The sequence below is a fragment of the Procambarus clarkii genome, chromosome 16, assembly GCF_040958095.1.
Source record: "Procambarus clarkii isolate CNS0578487 chromosome 16, FALCON_Pclarkii_2.0, whole genome shotgun sequence".
Classification (NCBI taxonomy): domain Eukaryota; kingdom Metazoa; phylum Arthropoda; class Malacostraca; order Decapoda; family Cambaridae; genus Procambarus; species Procambarus clarkii.
In genome coordinates, this window is record NC_091165.1 from 17,163,549 (window position 1) to 17,180,133 (window position 16,585).

At 50.2% G+C, this 16,585-nt stretch overlaps 1 protein-coding gene across 6 annotated transcripts in view; it reads right to left on the reverse strand.

Moving 5' to 3' along the window:
* The window catches only part of Nos (Nitric oxide synthase), a 761,521-nt gene that overhangs the window by 400,558 nt on the left and 344,378 nt on the right, over positions 1-16,585 (reverse strand). For all 6 annotated transcript variants that reach the window (XM_069325290.1, XM_069325289.1, XM_069325287.1 and 3 more), the window contains one exon: positions 2,987-3,080. In XM_069325290.1, coding sequence (XP_069181391.1) covers positions 2,987-3,076 — 90 coding nt within the window. In that variant the 5' untranslated portion in view covers positions 3,077-3,080. The remainder of the gene's footprint in view (positions 1-2,986; positions 3,081-16,585) is intronic.

The window sequence follows — 16,585 nt, forward strand, 5'->3', positions numbered from 1 at the left end:
ACCACCACACCCCTGCCACCTGCTGTCACCACCACCACCACACCCCTGCCACCTGCTGTCACCACCACCACCACACCCCTGCCGCCTGCTGTCACCACCACCACCACACCCCTGCCGCCTGCTGTCACCACCACCACACCCCTGCCACCTGCTGTCACCACCACCACACCCCTGCCACCTGCTGTCACCACCACCACCACACCCCTGCCACCTGCTGTCACCACCACCACCACACCCCTGCCACCTGCTGTCACCACCACCACACCCCTGCCACCTGCTGTCACCACCACCACACCCCTGCCACCTGCTGTCACCACCACCACACCCCTGCCACCTGCTGTCACCACCACCACACCCCTGCCACCTGCTGTCACCACCACCACACCCCTGCCACCTGCTGTCACCACCACCACACCCCTGCCACCTGCTGTCACCACCACCACACCCCTGCCACCTGCTGTCACCACCACCACACCCCTGCCACCTGCTGTCACCACCACCACCACACCCCTGCCACCTGCTGTCACCACCACCACACCCCTGCCACCTGCTGTCACCACCACCACCACACCCCTGCCACCTGCTGTCACCACCACCACACCCCTGCCACCTGCTGTCACCACCACCACACCCCTGCCACCTGCTGTCACCACCACCACACCCCTGCCGCCTGCTGTCACCACCACCACACCCCTGCCACCTGCTGTCACCACCACCACACCCCTGCCACCTGCTGTCACCACGTATCTTGCGAGCCAAACATAAGCTACGGCTCACGACTGTGATGATTATCACCATAAGTTAAATAAAAACAAATTTGTGCTCATCGTTAAAATATAAATTTCTATAAAATTTCGCCATGTTATTTAAAGACGAGCACAAACTAGTTTGTCACAAGTGACTTAGTCTTTCCTATCCTGGAGATGCTGCCTTATTAACGAGCCCCACCAATTATGAACATCTGTAATATTACTTAGAATAGAATTTTAAAAAATTACCTGTCGTTTGATAGTTATTTGCGTTAACCGAGACGCCGACTACCAGTTTATTCCGCGACTATTTCTATAACAAAAATAAATACATTTTATTGATTAGTTCGGAAGTTTATTGAATAATCTTAATATTTGGTCTAACAAATTTCGGCAGTCTCCCTAACAGGAAGAATCAGGAACATACTCCCTATGGCCCAACATGTGTCGTCTAAACCCATCCCTAGAGAATTAAATGCTCTTACCATTTCTTGTATCCCTTAGACTACTTGCTCCTCGGACATTAAGAGCAGTAATCGACAGTTTCCATTATCTCAGCACTTTAAACCAGAAACTTATACATTTTGGAATGTTGCCTTAAATTACCAGTAAATGAATGTTTAACAATAAATTATCCCATGTTCATCTTACTCCGTAATTCTACTAAACAGACGCCGGAGAAACTATCGACACGTTCTAATTTTCACTCCTGGTATACTGAAAATGTGAAGATACAAATGCATCTTTCATTTGCAGACGATGAGTCACAACGTGGCTAAAGTTGTTGACCAGACCACACACTTGAAACCGAAGGGACGACGAGGTTTCGGTCCGTCCTGGACCACAATCTATGGAGAATGGTCCAGGACGGACCAAAACGACGTCGTCCCTTCACTTTCTAGTGTGTGGTCTGGTCAACGCATTTTTCATTGTTAATTTTGTCTAGTAGTTTTGGCCAAGTCTAGGATCGTCTACATCTTGACAACATGAGCAAGCAAAATTATAATGACAGTCTAGGGAAGCAAGTGCTCACAAACTAGACAGTTTGAACCGGCAAGATTTCTTCAATGGAAACATTTTGTTGGGCTTGTATTAGGGTCCGGACAAGAAAGTTAACATTATTAACTGAAATAACCCAATGAACACCCATGAACACCTAACTCTCCATCCTGTCATGAAATCTTCGTCAATCTAATGTGTGGGTCGACCAGGCCAGACCAGGCCTAGGAGGCCTGGTCGACGACCGGGCCGCGGGGACACTAAGCCCCGGAAGCACCTCAAGGTAACCTCAAGGTGGGGTTGGTGGGTTGAAGCTCCGTAATTGCCACACTACGTGACCAATTGTCTTCAAGGGGAAGATCCTACATGGACACTAGCAGGCATTTGCTGAGTATTATCAACCTCACATTCTCTAAATTAATTCAGAGGAAACCCCATTCAAACCCTCTGGACATCGAGCCATCCATAGTGTTCTTACCTTATGGCAGAAGTTATTTGGTAGCTGTGTTTTGTTACATGCGATAATTCGATACTTGTTTAAACCAGGTGGCTAGAGTGCATTACAGATTCTATTATTCTATTCTATTGTACAGATTCTATTAAAAGAAACCATCTGACCATGACAGTAGCGTTAAAGAATTTCAACGACAATGTAAATGCTTTTTCATGTGTCAACTTTACTCGAAACTACAGCCACAGCCTATCAGAAATCTAAAATAATTTACACCTGTATAGTTAGCCGCATTCTACCGAGATTTATGATGCTAAGGTCAATGTCACCTTTATATTCATTTCTAAATACCTTTAATTAGCGTTCGTGTCTAACCAAACAAAACACGCTGGTATACTTGCCCAAGTCACCTCTCATCCCACACGTTACACCTGCCACGTCATCAATATGGCTCACAAGCTATTAAAATAATGTAAATGCGTGATTATGTGCCTATACGGTGAGAGGAGCATTTGTGCATGCGTGTGCTCTCCTCCCTCCCTCCTCTTGCATACTGATGTCCCAGGCACCCTGGGGTCGGGGGTCCCAGGCACCCTGGGGTCGGGGGTCCCAGGCACCCTGGGGTCGGGGTCCCAGGCACCCTGGGGTCGGGGGTCCCAGGCACCCTGGGGTCGGGGGTCCCAGGCACCCTGGGGTCGGGGGTCCCAGGCACCCTGGGGTCGGGGGTCCCAGGCACCTAGGAGGGGTGGGGGGGGGGGGGGAAGGCAAGAGTGTATGGGTTACTCACCACCTGGGCGCGGGTGTGGAGGGTGTCGTACACCTCGTGGCCAGACGACACATTGACGAGTCGCTGGGGCTTGCTCGTCACCTCCTTCATCCTCCTGTAAACACAACAACGTTGTCTTAGTGACGTCAGGCACTCGCGGGACGGGGATGGTGGGTGGGGGGGGGGATGGTGGGTGGGGGGGGGGAAATGGTGGGTGGGGGGGAATGGTGGGTGGGGGGGGGAATGGTGGGTGGGGGGGGGGAATGGTGGGTGGGGGGGGGGAATGGTGGGTGGGGGGGGAATGGTGGGTGGGGGGGGGGGGAATGGTGGGTGGGGGGGGGAGTGGTGGGTGGGGGGGAATGGTGGGTGGGGGGGGGAATGGTGGGTGGGGGGGGGGGGAATGGTGGGTGGGGGGGGGGAATGGTGGGTGGGGGGGGGAATGGTGGGTGGGGGGGGGGAATGGTGGGTGGGGGGGGGGGGATGGTGGGTGGGGGGCGAGGGGCAGGCGAGGAGATGCAAGAGACGCTGACTTGGGAAGTAAACAAGACGGAGGCGAAGAACACCACCAATGAAACACGGGGGTAGTTGATAGTGAAGATGTGCAGCGAGAACACAGACGGGGAATAAAAAAAAAAAAAAAAAAAGCATACAAGACGCAGAGAGTAACAGACGACGAAGTCGAGAATCTTTGACTACTGTGTACTGATAAAGGCCTTGCTAGTAAGGTAATTCAAAAGGATTAATTTAGACATGAGAGCAGATTTCAGACATGTCTACACGGAGACGAAGCCGCGGCTTCCAACGGAAGAACATTTACAATTAAGACAATATTCGTCATATTATACGACAAGTTCTGGAAAAAAGTCAGCGATTGAAAAGGGAGAAAGGGGGGGGGGGAAGAGTTGTTCTGGAGCAGCATGGGGAGTAAGAATGGGAAGTACGGGTGAGGATCGAGTACAGATGGGTGGGGTCTGATGGAATGCGGGGTTGGAGGGGGGGCTGAGAATGCTGGGTTGGAGGGGGGAGGCTTTGAGAATGCTGGGGTGGGGGGGGGGCGTGAGGAATGCTAGGGTGGGGGAGAAGCTGCACCACCACCACTTCAATAGCCTTCAGTGGGCCTGACATAGGCTCCGACGACTGGTACTCTGGAGAGATACCTGCTACATTATTGAGAATAATTTTTTTTTTTTACATATAACAAAATAATTTGGATTTAATATATTGTTGAATGCTCCGCGCATCATCGACCCGAGTTTGCGCGGAACTTCCTCAGGAGTAACAAGAATCATCTCAATAAGGAACTGTTACTTAAATATTAGGAATACACTGCAGAAGGCGGGTCCATAGGGGTGCTGCACACTCAGCATGCCGCTCTCTGCGCTCATGCACAATTGGGATACTGGAGCAAATTAACTAGACGCAGAATAAACCAGACAGTTGACGAGTACGTTACTCTGACAATTCCGGTATGGTGATCGTTCAATAAACAGTAAACAAAGCGATCGATCGCTTTGTTTCTGTTCCCGAGACTGACAAGATGTAACAAGAGTTGAAGACGATCACCAACGCTGGTGTTGCAGCCTTCCACGATAAAAGCAACATTACGAAGCCGTCTTACAAATGACCACCTTTCGACAATTACTTTTGTACTAAATATAGCGTATCTTCCCCGCCTCACCGCAGATCACAGCCACGTGCCCAATATGGGTAACAAACCTACGTTGAATACAGAGAGCTTATCTTGAATGATTCAATGTGTAGATCTCCAAAGAATGAAATATTTCAATGCACGTGACTTAAAGTCAATTCAATTTCTTTATTATGCATCCCATACCCATCTCGTGGGCGGCGGTACAAAGGGTTACAGAGGTACGTAATCGGTTCAGGAACTGAACCCTCTAGTTCGTTTAGCTAAGCAAGTAAATCTCTGGGAATTATTGACTTATGAATTTATATTGAATTGATATTGAATATCGAAATATTTATAATATAAATTATATACATTATATAATATATATAATGTATATTTATATTATAAATAATTCAATATAATAAGTCAATTCCCAGGGACATACGAGTCTTCCTTTTCCCATTGTGTTTTTCAAGAGATCCATAACCTTTAAGCACCTTTTTGTATTACTATTTTTGTATCAACCCATGTATATCTTGTGACCATCAAATACATAATAAAGCACAAAAATATAAAAAAGGAAGGAGGTGGTAGGAGAAAAGCGCACAGAAACTGTATTGGAGGGGATCAAAACATTCCCTCTAATGTGTGGTTTCCTCCGAGGCTATGGGTCCCCCTTCTTCCAGCTAGAGGTGGTACTCCCTTCCTTGTTTATATTATATTATATTATATATTATATAATATATAATATAATAATAATAACAACAACCGTGAGTTGAACCACCGGATTTCCTCTTTGATAACAGTGTCAACACGCGTGACCGAACAGTTACTATGCATGGCGAGACGCTTCAGGTACCACCACACACACACTAACAAAAGCTAGTTCCAAGAGTGGCCACCAGGTGGACACGCCTAACTAGTTCCAAGAGTGGCCACCAGGTGGACACACCTAACTAGTTCCAAGAGCGGCCACCAGGTGGACACACCTAACTAGTTCCAAGAGCGGCCACCAGGTGGACACACCTAACTAGTTCCAAGAGCGGCCACCAGGTGGACACACCTAACTAGTTCCAAGAGTGGCCACCAGGTGGACACACCTAACTAGTTCCAAGAGCGGCCACCAGGTGGACACACCTAACTAGTTCCAAGAGCGGCCACCAGGTGGACACACCTAACTAGTTCCAAGAGTGGCCACCAGGTGGACACACCTAACTAGTTCCAAGAGCGGCCACCAGGTGGACACACCTAACTAGTTCCAAGAGCGGCCACCAGGTGGACACACCTAACTAGTTCCAAGAGTGGCCACCAGGTGGACACACCTAACTAGTTCCAAGAGTGGCCACCAGGTGGACACACCTAACTAGTTCCAAGAGCGGCCACCAGGTGGACACACCTAACTGAAATGGAAAGATTTACCATTTATACTGAGGAATATATTAACATTAATTAACACTCATACGACTGAGACGACGTGTGTAAAACATTTTGATATGTGAAGAAAACCAAAACCAACCAGTAAATAGATTATTAGTTCCAATTGACATTCTACAAAATTTTAGGGAGGGGGAGGGGCTAAAAATTATAGCTGAATATGGCAAACAAATTTGAAAGCTTACTTTATACCGCTTTAAGTATGTATCAAGAACATTGCTGCGATGAATAAAAATTAACACTGCTGTAAATAAGTAATGTGTTAAAGGATTGAGAAAAAAATAAAATGGTGACCCGTTTTATAATGTAACATCCCAACAAGACTCGTACTCCAAGTTTAAAGCAGTTTTCTGGAACAGTTTCAGATGTTATATAGCGCATAACATTTACTAATGAGAACATTACTGGTGGTGTAATATATACCAACTATACTGGGTACAAGAGTGCCTCCAGTATGGAACAAGAGTGCCTCCAGTATGGAACAAGAGTACGTCCAGTATGGTACAATGTTACATTCCTCCGACACCGACCATCCGGGACACACCTTGGTCTCAGGAAGTGTAGCGAGGACGAAGATAAGTTACTCCTCCCTGGACCCAACACAAAACCTGTATCACGTGATTTTTAATAGGAACCATAAATCCGTAGTTCTACTCGTGAACATTTTCATATTACAATACAAAACGTGTAGAACAACGAGACCATAAAACTATTACTTAATTTACAATGTTTAATCAATCGCAACTTATAAAGCAATTGTACGATAAACATTCAGCGAGAGGTAGTTAGTGATAATTATGATTTTCCAACATCAAAACCGAACGTATTTGATCTTCACACTTACGACAGTTTGCTGCGACTGACTGGAACACTCAGCTTAATACATTGACGTCCAACATTAAATGTCAATATTCTAGGGTTTAGTGCATCATTTATGGCTTGGCTGAAGACTAATTCTTCATAAAGTGAAGAGTGAAGTTCAGTAATGATCAGATCAATAGTTAAAAAAAAAAATCAGGAAATAGATAAATTTCCCAAAATAAAATAAAATATATATTAAGCTTGGAAGATGTCTAGGAGGGATAATTATGATTAATATTTTATGCAACGTCACCTTAATCTTATTGTTCCTCTCAAGTATTTACGGTTATCAAGGGTCAAGGCCATCTTTACTGAAGACTTAAATATTGCATAAAGTGCTACAAATTTGTATTATTTTTTTAATCACAAAATTGTAAAATGTTTTCTTCAATAAAACTAAAAACAGTTCACCAATTGGTCGGTCAGAACAAGATCGTATATGCAGTAAAACAAAGTACTACTATGGAAAGCCACACATGACAATGTCCAATCGAAATCCTACCAAACATGCAGCATAATTCAGATCTAACGGTCTGTTGCTGTTTGTATTAACTTTCAATCTTTTGAATTCATATCAGACAAGTATAATATCCAGTGGAAGGTTAGGGGCAGCTCCGCCACTCACCAGCACCAAGGCCAGTGGTCAACACACACACACACCAGCACCAAGACCAGTGGTCAACACACACACACACACACACACACGTTCCTGAACGGCGTTCAGGAACCTGTGTAAGGAATCATTCAGAATCTTGTACACCACATATGTAAGACCAATCCTGGAGTATGCGGCCCCAGCATGGAGCCCGTACCTTGTCAAGCACAAGACGAAGCTGGAAAATGTCCAAAGGTATGCTACTAGACTAGTCCCAGAACTAAGAGGCATGAGTTATGAGGAAAGGCTGCGGGAAATGCACCTCACGACACTGGAAGACAGAAGAGTAAGGGGGGACATGATCACAACCTACAAAATCCTCAGGGGAATCGACCGGGTAAACAAGGACGAACTTTTCAACACTGGTGGGACGCGAACAAGGGGACACAGGTGGAAGCTGAGTACCCAAATGAGCCACAGAGACGTTAGAAAGAACTTTTTCAGTGTCAGAGTAGTTAGCAAATGGAATGCATTAGGAAGTGATGTGGTGGAGGCTGACTCCATTCACAGTTTCAAATGTAGATATGATAGAGCCCAATAGGCTCAGGAATCTGTACACCAGTTGATTGACGGTTGAGAGGCGGGACCAAAGAGCCAGAGCTCAACCCCCGCAAGCACAATTAGGTAAGTACACACCAGCACCAAGACCAGGGGTCAACACACACACACACACACAAGCACCAAGACCAGGGGTCAACACACACACACACCAGCACCAAGACCAGTGGTCAACACACACACACACACCAGCACCAAGACCAGTGGTCAACACACACACACCAGCACCAAGACCAGTGGTCAACACACACACACACACCAGCACCAAGACCAGGGGTCAACACACACACACCAGCACCAAGACCAGGGGTCAACACACACACCAGCACCAAGACCAGTGGTCACCACACACACACACACCAGCACCAAGACCAGTGGTCAACACACACACACACACCAGCACCAAGACCAGTGGTCAACACACACACACACCAGCACCAAGACCAGGGGTCAACACACACACCAGCACCAAGACCAGTGGTCACCACACACACACACACACACCAGCACCAAGACCAGGGGTAAACACACACACACACCAGCACCAAGACCAGTGGTCAACACACACACACACCAGCACCAAGACCAGTGGTCACCACACACACACACACCAGCACCAAGACCAGTGGTCACCACACACACACACACCAGCACCAAGACCAGTGGTCACCACACACACACACACACACCAGCACCAAGACCAGTGGTCACCACACACACACACACACACCAGCACCAAGACCAGTGGTCACCACACACACACACACACACCAGCACCAAGACCAGTGGTCACCACACACACACACACACACCAGCACCAAGACCAGTGGTCACCACACACACACACACCAGCACCAAGACCAGTGGTCACCACACACACACACACCAGCACCAAGACCAGTGGTCACCACACACACACACACCAGCACCAAGACCAGTGGTCAACACACACACACACACACCAGCACCAAGACCAGTGGTCAACACACACACACACCAGCACCAAGACCAGTGGTCAACACACACACACACCAGCACCAAGACCAGTGGTCAACACACACACACACACACCAGCACCAAGACCAGTGGTCAACACACACACACACACACCAGCACCAAGACCAGTGGTCAACACACACACACACACACCAGCACCAAGACCAGTGGTCAACACACACACACACACACACACCAGCACCAAGACCAGTGGTCAACACACACACACACACCAGCACCAAGACCAGTGGTCAACACACACACACACACACACACCAGCACCAAGACCAGTGGTCAACACACACACACACACCAGCACCAAGACCAGTGGTCAACACACACACACACACACACCAGCACCAAGACCAGTGGTCAACACACACACACACACCAGCACCAAGACCAGTGGTCAACACACACACACACCAGCACCAAGACCAGTGGTCAACACACACACACACACCAGCACCAAGACCAGTGGTCAACACACACACACACACCAGCACCAAGACCAGTGGTCAACACACACACACACCAGCACCAAGACCAGTGGTCAACCACACACACACCAGCACCAAGACCAGTGGTCAACACACACACACCAGCACCAAGACCAGTGGTCAACACACACACACACACACACACCAGCACCAAGACCAGTGGTCAACACACACACACACACACACCAGCACCAAGACCAGTGGTCAACACACACACACACACCAGCACCAAGACCAGTGGTCAACACACACACACCAGCACCAAGACCAGTGGTCACCACACACACACACCAGCACCATGACCAGTGGTCAACACACACACACCAGCACCAAGACCAGGGGTCAACACACACCAGCACCAAGACCAGTGGTCAACACACACACACACACACCAGCACCAAGACCAGTGGTCAACACACACACACACCAGCACCAAGACCAGGGGTCAACACACACACACACCAGCACCAAGACCAGTGGTCAACACACACACACACACACACACACACACACACCAGCACCAAGACCAGTGGTCAAAACACACACACACACACACACACACACACCAGCACCAAGACCAGTGGTCAACACACACACACACCAGCACCAAGACCAGTGGTCAACACACACACACCAGCACCAAGACCAGTGGTCAACACACACACACCAGCACCAAGACCAGTGGTCAACACACACACACCAGCACCAAGACCAGTGGTCAACACACACACCCCAGCACCAAGACCAGTGGTCAACACACACCCCAGCACCAAGACCAGTGGTCAACACACACCCCAGCACCAAGACCAGTGGTCAACACACACACACCAGCACCAAGACCAGGGGTCAACACACACACAAACACCAGCACCAAGACCAGTGGTCAACACACACACACCAGCACCAAGACCAGTGGTCAACACACACACACCAGCACCAAGACCAGGGGTCAACACACACACACACCAGCACCAAGACCAGTGGTCAACACACACACACACCAGCACCAAGACCAGTGGTCAACACACACACCAGCACCAAGACCAGTGGTCAACACACACACACCAGCACCAAGACCAGTGGTCAACACACACACACACACACCAGCACCAAGACCAGTGGTCAACACACACACACCAGCACCAAGACCAGTGGTCAACACACACACACCAGCACCAAGACCAGGGGTCAACACACACACACCAGCACCAAGACCAGTGGTAAACACACACACACACCAGCACCAAGACCAGTGGTCAACACACACACACACCAGCACCAAGACCAGTGGTCAACACACACACACACCAGCACCAAGACCAGTGGTCAACACACACACACACCAGCACCAAGACCAGTGGTCAACACACACACACACCAGCACCAAGACCAGTGGTCAACACACACACACACCAGCACCAAGACCAGTGGTCAACACACACACACACCAGCACCAAGACCAGTGGTCAACACACACACACACCAGCACCAAGACCAGTGGTCAACACACACACACACCAGCACCAAGACCAGTGGTCAACACACACACACCAGCACCAAGACCAGTGGTCAACACACACACACACCAGCACCAAGACCAGTGGTCAACACACACACACACACACCAGCACCAAGACCAGTGGTCAACACACACACACACCAGCACCAAGACCAGTGGTCAACACACACACACACCAGCACCAAGACCAGTGGTCAACACACACACACACCAGCACCAAGACCAGTGGTCAACACACACACACACCAGCACCAAGACCAGTGGTCAACACACACACATACCAGCACCAAGACCAGTGGTCAACACACACACATGCCAGCATGAAGACCAGTGGTCAACACACACACCAGCACCAAGACCAGTGGTCAACACACACACATACCAGCACCAAGACCAGTGGTCAACACACACACCAGCACCAAGACCAGTGGTCAACACACACACACACACACACACACACCAGCACCAAGACCAGGGGTCAACACACACACACACACACACACCAGCACCAAGACCAGGGGTCAACACACACACATACCAGCACCAAGACCAGTGGTCAACACACACACACACACCAGCACCAAGACCAGGGGTCAACACACACACATACCAGCACCAAGACCAGTGGTCAACACACACATACCAGCACCAAGACCAGTGGTCAACACACACATACCAGCACCAAGACCAGTGGTCAACACACACACACCAGCACCAAGACCAGTGGTCAACACACACACACCAGCACCAAGACCAGTGGTCAACACACACACACCAGCACCAAGACCAGGGGTCAACACACACACACACACACACACACACCAGCACTAAGACCAGTGGTCAACACACACACACACCAGCACCAAGACCAGTGGTCAACACACCCACACACACCAGCACCAAGACCAGTGGTCAACACACACACATACCAGCACCAAGACCAGTGGTCAACACACATACCAGCATGAAGACCAGTGGTCAACACACACACACACACCAGCACCAAGACCAGTGGTCAACACACACACACACACACCAGCACGAAGACCAGTGGTCAACACACACACACCAGCACCAAGACCAGTGGTCAACACACACACACACCAGCATGAAGACCAGTGGTCAACACACACACCAGCACCAAGACCAGTGGTCAACACACACACCAACACCAAGACCAGTGGTCAACACACACACCAACACCAAGACCAGTGGTCAACACACACATACCAGCATGAAGACCAGTGGTCAACACACACACACACCAGCACCAAGACCAGTGGTCAACACACACACACACCAGCACCAAGACCAGTGGTCAACACACACACACCAGCACCAAGACCAGTGATCACCACACACACACACCAGCACCAAGACCAGGGGTCAACACACACACCAGCACCAAGACCAGTGGTCAACACACACACACACACCAGCACCAAGACCAGTGATCACCACACACACACACCAGCACCAAGACCAGTGGTCAACACACACACACACCAGCACCAAGACCAGTGGTCACCACACACACCAGCACCAAGACCAGGGGTCAACACACACACACCAGCACCAAGACCAGTGGTCACCACACACACACACCAGCACCAAGACCAGTGGTCACCACACACACCAGCACCAAGACCAGGGGTCAACACACACACACACACACCAGCACCAAGACCAGGGGTCAACACACACACACCAGCACCAAGACCAGGGGTCAACACACACACACCAGCACCAAGACCAGGGGTCAACACACACACACCAGCACCAAGACCAGGGGTCAACACACACACACCAGCACCAAGACCAGTGGTCAACACACACACACACACACCAGCACCAAGACCAAGACCAGTGATCACCACACACACACACACACCAGCACCAAGACCAGTGATCACCACACACACACACACACACACACACACCAGCACCAAGACCAGGGGTCAACACACACACCAGCACCAAGACCAGGGGTCAACACACACACACCAGCACCAAGACCAGTGGTCAACACACACACCAGCACTAAGACCAGTGGTCAACACACACACACCAGCACCAAGACCAGTGATCACCACACACACACACCAGCACCAAGACCAGTGGTCAACACACACACACACCAGCACCAAGACCAGTGATCACCACACACACACACACCAGCACCAAGACCAGTGATCACCACACACACCAGCACCAAGACCAGTGGTCAACACACACACCAGCACCAAGACCAGTGGTCAACACACACACCAGCACCAAGACCAGTGGTCAACACACACACACCAGCACCAAGACCAGGGGTCAACACACACACACCAGCACCAAGACCAGGGGTCAACACACACACACCAGCACCAAGACCAGTGGTCAACACACACACACCAGCACCAAGACCAGTGGTCACCACACACACACACACACACACACCAGCACCAAGACCAGGGGTCAACACACACACACACACCAGCACCAAGACCAGTGGTCAACACACACACACACCAGCACCAAGACCAGTGGTCAACACACACACCAGCACCAAGACCAGGGGTCAACACACACACACACCAGCACCAAGACCAGTGGTCAACACACACACACCAGCACCAAGACCAGGGGTCAACACACACACACCAGCACCAAGACCAGTGGTCAACACACACACACCAGCACCAAGACCAGTGGTCAACACACACACACCAGCACCAAGACCAGTGGTCAACACACACACACCAGCACCAAGACCAGTGGTCAACACACACACACCAGCACCAAGACCAGTGGTCAACACACACACACCAGCACCAAGACCAGTGGTCAACACACACACACCAGCACCAAGACCAGTGGTCAACACACACACACCAGCACCAAGACCAGTGGTCAACACACACACACCAGCACCAAGACCAGTGGTCAACACACACACACCAGCACCAAGACCAGTGGTCAACACACACACACCAGCACCAAGACCAGTGGTCACCACACACACACCAGCACCAAGACCAGTGGTCAACACACACACACACACCAGCACCAAGACCTGTGGTCAACACACACACCAGCACCAAGACCAGTGGTCAACACATTATGATGCTAATTTACACCTTGTGCTAATGTTCCAATTGAGCTTCAATATTTACTTAGGATTTACATAAAATGAAACAAGTTTGCTGTTTTAGTAAATGTAAATCTTGCAAGTCGGAAAAGAAAAAAATGAAAAAAGTTACGAAGGATGGGATGGGGCACCGGGCCACGCGGCACAGGCCCCCTCCCCACACACACACACACACACACACACACACACACACACACACACACACACACACACACACACACACACACACAAAGCCATACGGCCCTTTGCCAGGAAACTTAACCAGGAGATAAGGAAATAACCCTGGGACCCCTTCCTAGAGACAAGGGATCGCCTGTGACGTGTGCTAGGAAGGGGGGGTGCTGGTGCGACTGAACGAACTGGTGAGTGGGGGGGGCGAGTGCTGGTGAGTGGGGGGGGGGGAGTGCTGGTGAGTGGGGGGGGAGTGCTGGTGAGTGGGAGGGGGGCTGGTGAGTGGGAGGGGGGAGTGCTGATGAGTGGGGGGGGGAGTGCTGATGAGTGGGGGGGGGAGTGCTGGTGAGTGGGGGGGGGAGTGCTGGTGAGGGGGGGGGAGTGCTGGTGAGGGGGGGGGAGTGCTGGTGAGTGGGGGGGGAGGGCTGGTGAGTGGGGGGGGAGGGCTGGTGAGTGGGAGGAGGGCTGGTGAGTGGGGGGAGGGCTGGTGAGTGGGGGGGGATGGCTGGTGAGTGGGGGGGGAAGGCTGGTGAGTGGGGGGGAAGGCTGGTGAGTGGGGGGGAAGGCTGGTGAGTGGGGGGGGGGAGTGCTGGTGAGTGGGGGGGGGGGAGTGCTGGTGAGTGGGGGGGGGGGAGTGCTGGTGAGTGGGGGGGGGGGGAGTGCTGGTGAGTGGCGGGGGGGAGTGCTGGTGCAGCTGGGAGGCCAAGGAAGCTACCAGCCAATTTACCAAGTGTAGAGTGTGAGCGAGGAGTGGAGTGCAAGTGTGTTGAAGCCGAGGACGTCCTCCAGTCTGGGGTCGTCCTCCTGCCTCACTCACTCATCTCCCCTCTCCTTCCACGACAATGTTTGCTACATGAACCAACCAACCTCTCGTGTTCTCAGCACTGTTCTTTCCCTGCCATATTCCCCTTATAAATCTATAAGTGTTCCTTTCATTTCCTTTATCTTGGCGGCCCGACGGTAAGGTTCATATACCTGTATGTGCAGCGTAAGCATGCACCTGCATGAGAGACGAGGAAATTAAAGTGAAAGGAATGGGATTCATGAAGACTTTTAGGAAATGAAGCCACGTGCCACGTAGAGGAAAAACTTAGAAAGAAAGAGACGGTGGGATTAGACGCGGCACAGGCAGGTAACTAAATAGATACACTATATTCAAGATGAAGGAATAAATGCAGGCGAACTGTGAACTGTCAGGGGAAAAGCGCCAAGCCATTACGACTGTAGCACTGGGAAGGGGTCAGGATAAGGATTTGGGATGGGACGGAGGAATAAATGGTACCCAACCATTTGGACAGTCTGGAATTGAACGCCGACCTGCATGAAGCGAGACCGTCGCTCTACCGTCCAGCCCCAAGTTGTTGGGTTAAGTACAGGCGAGAAGAACTGCAAATAAACGCAATCGTGCATGGCAAACAGAGGTCAAGTTACCGGCAAAAATTAAGGTGTGCCAAAGGTCACTGGTTTAATCATGCGGTATAGGGCACAAGTGTTCGGACAACGTTTACTTCCACCTGATCTCTCTGTTCACCTTGCAACATAGCGGTAAATCCAGAGAGACAACTGTTGAGAGTCGCATGGTGGGCTCAGTCAGCAGATTACCTAACATAACACACACATGGGGGAGGGAAGACACCCACCTAACACCAGGACTGCCTTCAGGAACCCGTGTAAGGAATCATTCAGAACCTTGTATACCACGTATGTAAGACCAATCCTTGAGTATGTGGGTCCAATATGGAGCCCGTACCTTATCAAGCACAAGACGAAGCGTGAACAAGTTCAGAGGAATGCCTGAAATAGCACGCTCTTCACCAGATTTAACAGATCAGTTTGCTACAACCCCCTTTGAATTAACATCAGCATTAGGAAAATCTAAAACTGCCCCTGGTGAGGATGGTATAACTTATAACACCTTGAGCTTACTGAATAATGTCCCTCGCCACCCTCTACTTGACCTTTATCTAATGAGTCTCTCACAAGGTATCTTGCCAAAGAAATGGACACGAAGTCTCATAATACCAATTCATAAACCTAACTCAAAAATTCAGACCCATTTCCCTTACATCTTGCATGTGTAAAGTCTTGGAGAGAATTTTTCTCAATCGTGTCATGTTTCAGGTCAAAGCAAAACTGGCCCCTAACCTATATGGGTTCATG